General features: G+C 29.8%; 1 protein-coding gene across 1 annotated transcript in view; it reads right to left on the bottom strand.

The window, feature by feature from the left end:
* Positions 1 to 1,363: 1,363 nt before the first annotated feature.
* The window catches only part of LOC142324855 (tubulin polyglutamylase TTLL5-like), a 107,220-nt gene continuing 100,561 nt past the window's right edge, over positions 1,364 to 8,022 (bottom strand). Inside the window, exon 9 of the mRNA XM_075365909.1 lies at positions 1,364 to 1,609. Coding sequence (XP_075222024.1) covers positions 1,365 to 1,609 — 245 coding nt within the window. The 3' untranslated portion in view covers position 1,364. The remainder of the gene's footprint in view (positions 1,610 to 8,022) is intronic.

Raw genomic sequence — 8,022 nt, 5'->3', positions numbered from 1 at the left:
GGTTATTTTGCCCTTTGAGAATGTAAATCTATAGTATTAAAAGTGTCACATGCTTGACCAAGATGGGTTAATTAGAAGGATGCTAAAATTGTAACAACACTTGTCAAAAGTGCAGACCTTTCAATATATATACAATACTAGCTAACGAAGCAATGCTCTGCTATTGCTAGATTAGAGTATACATATAGATTAAATGAACACAAATGGAAGTTTGATAAAACATTAAAAAACTGAACATTACAGAACATCACAAAATTTAATATTTTCCTTTATCCTCTCTTCATGTCTTCACCTTTATCCCTCTTTCCCTTATTCGCAAAAAATATTTCTTTTCATGGAATCAATGTATATTCTGAATATGAGCCAAACTGCATCATAAATACAATTTTTCAAAATATCATGACTCCAGCGCCACCTAACGAGTCCATTTTTCATAAAAAATATTTCTTTTCACATAACTAATATATATTTTGAATATGAGCCAAATCGAACCATAAATACAATTTCTTGAGATATATTGACCCCCAGCATCACCTAGCGAGTCCATTTTTTGAAAAAAGTATTTCTTTTCACTTAACTAATATATGTTCTGAATGTGAGCCCAATCAGACCCCAAATACAATTTTTTTAAATATCTCGACTCCCAGTGCCACCACCTAGTGGGACCATTTATGCAAAAATATTTCTTTTCATGCAACTAATATATTCTGAATAAGAGCCAAATCAGATCAAGAATTAAGTTTTTCAAAATATCTTAACCCCAGCACCACCTAGCAGGTCCATTTTTTGCAAAAATATCTCTTTTCATGTAACTAATACATATTCTGAATGTGAACCAAATTGGACCATAAATACAATTTTTCAAAATATCTCGAACCCAGCCCCATCTAGTGGATCCAAACTAATTCAGAAACCTTTGCGAGCGTATGCACAATTCACAAAAGTTTCATCGCAATCGGATGAATGGTACAGGATTGCATATGGGACAAACAAACAAACACTCACTTATATATATACATATATATATAAAATATATAATTCAAATTTTACACACAAGATAAATAAACTTACATTCATATTAAAGAATTAAGACAAAAAATAAGAATTAAATAAAATCATTAAATGATACATGGCCAAGAGAAAATGTGGATATATATAAAATAAGGTCAGAAAAATTTGAATTGATTAGAAAGCAGCTTACATCTAAAAAAAAAACTTGAGAAATATTATTTTTACTTTTAATAAATTAACTTACCTGATAAAATACAAATTAATTAAAAATAAATAGATAAATATTTCACATAAATAAAATTTTCATAAATTTTAAATGAATGAGATGATACTTTATTTCATCAAAATAATATTTAATTATAGTGATTAATGAAAAACTTGCCAGGTATAAGTTTTTCATCAAGACTTGTTCGATGTCCTTTACTCAATGCTCGTTCGTATCGGTATAGTTTATCAGAGCTAATGACTGCTGGTAAAGATTTACTTGCAACAGTATCTGGGAATAAATGTTGATGAAGTAAAAGATTCATGTTATGATTTGGTAAGATGCTAAGTGTTCCTGATCCTGGTGGAAGGCAAGGGATTCCAGTTACAGGATCTAAACAAAAAAAAAGAAAGAAATTATAACAAAAGTGGAGCAAATAATCAATTATAATTATAATCTAAACTAAATATAATTAAATTATTATCTAATTATAACACTGATCAACAAAAAAAAATTTTTTTTTTGTGTATCTGGAATCATACATGGTGATTTTAACTAATTTTGGGGTGCTGAATCAGAATTTGTATAAATATGTCATGCTTTTTAGATACATACAATTTATTTACTAATAAATGAATAATCACTGTGAAATCAATATTTTTAAAAATTATTAATTATGTGTACTCATTTAAAATTTGGTTAAATTAACTAAAATTATTCAAACACAGATAAATTGAAATATATTAATATCAATTTAAAATAACAGTTTCTAAGTCTAAATCATTGGAAATGTCTTTAAAACAACAGTTTTTAACATTTTAAATCATTGGAATTGTCTTACCTTTAATTTTTTAAATATGTTGACAAACTTTTTCGCTTATACGATGTTTCATCAGTTTCTCTAAATGAAAACCATTAATCGTAATCCATCATTCCAGGGTCCCATCTTCTTTGGTGCTGATGCTCATGGTCAGAATATCCTAATGGAAACGCTCTCCTTGCTCACTGCTGAGCACAAATTTTCAGGAAAAAGTCTAGGTGGGAATGTAGTAAATGCATTTTTAATAACATCCTACATCCTAAATGTTAGTAGTTTTCAAAGAGCTTATTAATAAAAAAAACATAGTTTTCATCTTTTTTGTTGCCTAAAAACCACCAATGTCTTTGAAGAACTTCTATGCAGCTAGTTCACATTCACTAAGCTTATCGTCAAAAGTTGAGTTCTATGCAGTTTCTTGATTTGCAAACTTGTAAAATATATCCTCCTTTAGCTTACCATCACTCAATTTAGGAAAACTTATTTTTAAATGATTAAATTCTGGTCCATATTTGTCTAGTTCTTTTACATTTTTTATGAGTAAAATTTAAACTGTACTCTCTTAAACACCGTAAATGAAAATTTTGAGTTTTATGTGAAGTGGCGGCAGCAAGATTTTGCCATTCTCAGTTAATGATAAATACTTCACATTTTTTTCACCAGCCACAAAATTCTGCCGCAATGGCCAGTTCTTTACTTGGTAATGATTTTTTTGTATCATGACTATCCCAAAGACAAAGAAAACAATATTTCATAAACCCACCTTGTAAACCAAGCAGTAATGCAACAACTTTCAAATCAATGCAAACTTGGCACATATGCTCTTTCTAATTTTACTTCTAATATTGATGCCATAATTTCATACATTTCTTTCATGTCGACTGCGTGAGCTAATGGAATGGATAGCTGTTTGCTACCATTATGCAATAAAACTGCTTTGACGCTAACTTTATAAGATTCACTAAAAAGATGACATTCTTTAGGAGTATGCTGAATTCCAAGCTCTTTTATCAGACCATCGACATCAGTACAAATGTACAATGAATTTTTCAGAGTAAAATAAGTTGAGGGAGTTTTATTTCATGTTCTAAACGTAGTAACTTTTGTTTCTTCTGTTGAAAAGATTCCATTGTTGCAGTCCAGACCCCAGAAGTTCAGCTTGCTGCTTTGATAACTTTAAATCACTAACTTAATCATTAAGTTCATGCTATTGAATTAAATGAGGAGGATGAAGCACATCAGGTACAGGAAGAAATTCTTCAACATTCTCTACACCATTTGCTTCATTTTCAAACTGTTCTTCTAGCAATGTTGGATTAGATGGTGGTACAGGTACAGATATCTCCTCTCCACATGGTACTGGCTTTAGAGCTGAGGATACAACTACATATTTTATGAATTTTCTACTTTTAAATGAAAATCCAAATATATTTGTCATACAAAAGTAGCAATTGGTGAAGTGGTCCTTAGGTTCAGGCCAAGCCATCGGCACAGCAAATGGCATGGCTCGTCGTTTCCCCTTCAACCATTCAGTTAAGGTTACTGAGCATAATATTCAAGTAACATAAGGTGCCCAGATCTTATCTTAATCCCTGAGTGCACAATCAAAATAAAATTTATAAGCTGTTTTTATCAATACAAAAAATAGTCGTTCTTGAGATTTAGGTGCAAATTTAATAGACATAACAAAAATTGTCTGGATGATTTGAAATCCATGAATCTTTGCAGAAGCCATGTTGTAGAAAATAAAAAAAAATAAAAATCACTTGTATTATAAAGAATTGATGAAGATATAGTAAAACACTAATAACTCTGTAATAACACAACACACAGTATAAACAAATGAAGCTAGACTGAATAAGATTTTAAGCTCTGTAGTAGGCAACAACAAATGTGCATATGATGTCACATCACACAGACATGTTTGTATGTGTCTACTTCTCTGATTCAGTATATACATTTATTAACTCTTTCTTTATTAAGCATGCATACATATTGTAAACACAGAAATTGTAATACAATAAAAATGTAAAGACTATTCTTATTTGTAACCAGTAGTTGATCAAAATGAGTATTATAAAAAAATTTTACCAACATACAATTTATGTAAAACCTTTTTTGAGGTAACACAATTCCAATAGCATATTTGAAATCAGCATTCAAATTACAACAAGAAAATTTGTGTAACATGTTAGATACAAATTTTATGTTGACTAGTTTAATCTGAACTAATTAAGATCAAAATATTTTCCAATTATTAAAACTAAAGGAGAAAAAACCAAATTAAATAAGAAAATGTAAATAAGTTATGCATAAATAAAGTATTATTTCAATACTACACAGTCTATGAAATTTATGTAAGGTGGCCACTTTTACCTAATTAGATATTTTCTGGTTTTCCCAGAGTACACCATAGTTTTTTCCCTGGTTGATTTATCTTGGACTTTTAACAGTAGTCTGACCTCTAATAATGTGGTCAAATTTATCATTTATTAAATTAAATCTCATCGACACATAATTAACACATGAATTATTAATTTCCAGAAACACACAACTATCTCAAGTATTGGGGCAATCAATTATTCATTAAAACTAATATTGTATGTTTAATAAGGTGCTGCAGCAAAGAATGCCTTGCCACCTCTCCAATATTAGATAACATGACATCCAATAAATAAATTAAACTTCAAGAAGATGGTCCTAGAGCCACAGTGTAAACTCACCACTTAATGAGATCTTTTTGAAAACTGCATCAAGTTCTGAAATTGCTAGGATTTATGAAGAGACTGAAGCAATCTCCATTAAGATATTGAGGCAAATTTTAAGACATATTCATCCTGAATGAGAATGTACTATTGAATAGTTGTCATCTATAAAATGATACATTTATAAATAAATTATTTTTGTAAAATGCATGATAAATGTGGCATAGCCTTGGCCTTTTGAAATTTCATTACATGTTTGTTTAAATTTTCTGTTCCAATGTGTTAACAAAAGTACAGTACCAACATTTAGTTGGGGGGAGGGGTTTATGGGAATGGTAACCATATAATACAGAAGGTACCATTGTATAGATTAAACAAATGTTATCATTTTCAACTTTTTAAACTTAAACTCAGATAAAGTAGTTAGGTATTACAACATTTTAAACATTATTTGAAACAGAAGCTGCAAATTAGTTATAAAAAAAATTCTTGTCAAGAAGAACTGAATCCCCTATAAGTTAACTTAACAGATAAAACTTTGTTCATCTGGCAAATTTTATTTTTTTAAATTTATTTAGTTCTTGAAGGACACTCTAAAACAAGTATAAATTGTAACTTGTGTTTGTAAATTCATTTTTATCTATGTATAAACTAAAAAAAAAAAAAGATTAAACATGTTTAGATTTTTTTTTACTTAAGTTAAAATGAAATTTTGTATAAAAAGGAATTTCAAAAGTACTAAGTTCATTCAGAAAGTTCTCGACCTGACACAGAGATGATGGAAGTATGACCACATGACCATGATGTTTGTCCAGTATGAGCCTTTGAATGGTGTTCTGCAAAGTTTCACATGCGTGCATTTAGTTGCTTTTTTTGTAGCAATCGAATAAAACAAACAAGTTTTGACATTTTGGATTAAAAAATGGATAAAATTGAAGTCTGAGTTGTTACAAAGTATTTATTTGTTTTAAAAGTTTTACCCTGATGGATAAACAAGAAGAGTAAAACGTTACTTAAAAGGTTTCTTCCCCTTCATTTGAGATGGTAAAAAAGTGGGCTGCTGAATATAAACATGGTTGTACATCCATTCAAGATGATCCAACTCCCGAAATGCCAAAAAACTGCTACAACTGACGAAATCATCACAAAATTCCACCCAGGTTTTTCACTCGGAAAAACCCCCACAAAAAAGATAAAAATCCCACAAAGATATTAAATGATCACAGACTGAAGGTACACAAGCTTGTTGACATTGTAAACATTCTGATAGACTGGTCCATTATATATGATGTTTTTGGGGATGAGTAAGCTTTCTGCTCAATGAGTACCATACTTTTTAACAATGACCAAAAACGCACTTGATAGAACACTTCTCAAGGATGTTTAGACTTATTTAGACCGATTTTACCAAACTTCTTCAATGTTTTATAACAGTAGATGAAATGAGGATTCACCATTACATGCTAGAGACTAAACATCAATCCAAAAAGTGGGTAGGGCAGGTGAAAGAGTACCAAAGAACGCAAAAGCAATTCCATCAGCAGGAAAAGTGACAGCTAAGGTTATTTGGGTTTCTTGTCAGGTAGCGCTGAAAGGTCATCTAGAAAAAAGGAGGATCATCAATGGGGTGTATTATGCTTCATTACTAGACCAATTAAAGGGTGCCGTTCAGGTTAAATAACCAAATCTGGCCAAAAAGAAAGTGCTTTTTTACTATAATATACACCTGCACACTTTTTGCAAAACTCCATGACATATGAATCCACATGTGCTGTATTTGCCAAAATTTGGCTTCCAACAATTACTTTCGATAAAGATTCACTTCAAATGATGAGATCAAAGCTGAAACAACTTCTTATTTTGCAGGGTTGGGAAAACTGCATTACACTGAAGGTATTAAAAAGTTGGAAAGTTGTTGGTCTAAATGTATTGAATTGCAAGGTGACTATGTTGAAAAAGAAAAAAAAAATTCTGAAAAATGTTGGGTTTTCTTGGTCAGGCCATCAACTTTGAAAATAGCCCTTATATTTAATAAACAGATGAATACAATCAATTGTTATAATTTTAATAGGGATTTTTAGTAGATATCTGCTTCCAATTGATCAATTACAAAAAAAAAAGAAGAAAAATCACTAGTATCCAAGTATGACACAGATACAGTTTACTACATAAAAAAAAAAAAACCTTTAAAAAGATCCTTTAACTTGTTTTCACTCCATGACTTAATCATTAGCAGCTACCAGCAATAATATCTCCCAAACTACTACTTTGCTGAACATACATTATAATCAAACTACTTTTTAATAATCTCACTACATAAGCAAGTGAACAACTGGAAAAATATTCTCAGTATTATATCAGAATTCAAAATGTTTAGTGTTTTACAGAAAGTCACAATTTTTCCTATTGTCTTCAATACAGTAGGTAGTAATTTCATTAGTTAATATGTTAATTAAGAATAAAATTTAATTTAAAACAAAAAATCTTAAGAAATACAATTTAACAGTATAAATAATATGAAGCTAAAGAAACATGGGTAAATTATCAAAATATTATTAACTGAATAAAAAGGAATTTAGTTTGCATCAGTACATATGGTATTGTATCAATAAAATATCAATGCATTGTATTGATATTTTAAAATTATTACAGTATAATTGTTGACCTCTGTGGTGAAGTGATAATGTATTTCCCTCTCATCTGGAAGGTTCTAGGATTGAATCCCAGACAGGCTTGAGATTTATCATATACTGCATAAATTTAGTTTAATTTTTTATCAAATTAATAATTGTTTTTATCTATCATAAAAAAAAAAACAAGCTGTAATTGTACAATTAGTCTGTAGTTGTTAAGACCGAGTAAGTATAATAATGTAATACAATGGATTTAGTTAAGTGACATAGATAATTAAAATCATTTATTTAGTCATTAACATTATTTTAATGCTGTTGGATACCATTAGTTGTGAGATGCCAATACAGCTTCGTCATATAAATCTATTATTCTTTACTGCCTTAAGCTCAGTTATGTCAGTTTGCCCTGCGATCAGAATATGTCAGTTTCAGGCTAAACATTCTTAACTGTTTATAGATGTAGTGATTATATTAAAAATACGCATGTTGTTTCAAACAGTTGGGATACAAAGTCTGCTCACACCATATTTATCTATTAAAGCCGCCCTAGATGTGTACATGCAGTTAGTACTATAAAAGAAAAAAGAATCCTCAGTTAATTTGCTGCTATACTCATTACCATTTATACTGGCGGTTTTTCCCACCACCAGT

The sequence above is a fragment of the Lycorma delicatula genome, chromosome 5 (assembly GCF_047948215.1).
Source record: "Lycorma delicatula isolate Av1 chromosome 5, ASM4794821v1, whole genome shotgun sequence".
Taxonomy (NCBI): Eukaryota; Metazoa; Arthropoda; class Insecta; order Hemiptera; family Fulgoridae; genus Lycorma; species Lycorma delicatula.
The sequence above is the reverse complement of the archived record's forward strand: the minus strand, read 5'-3'. Positions and strand labels throughout refer to the sequence as shown.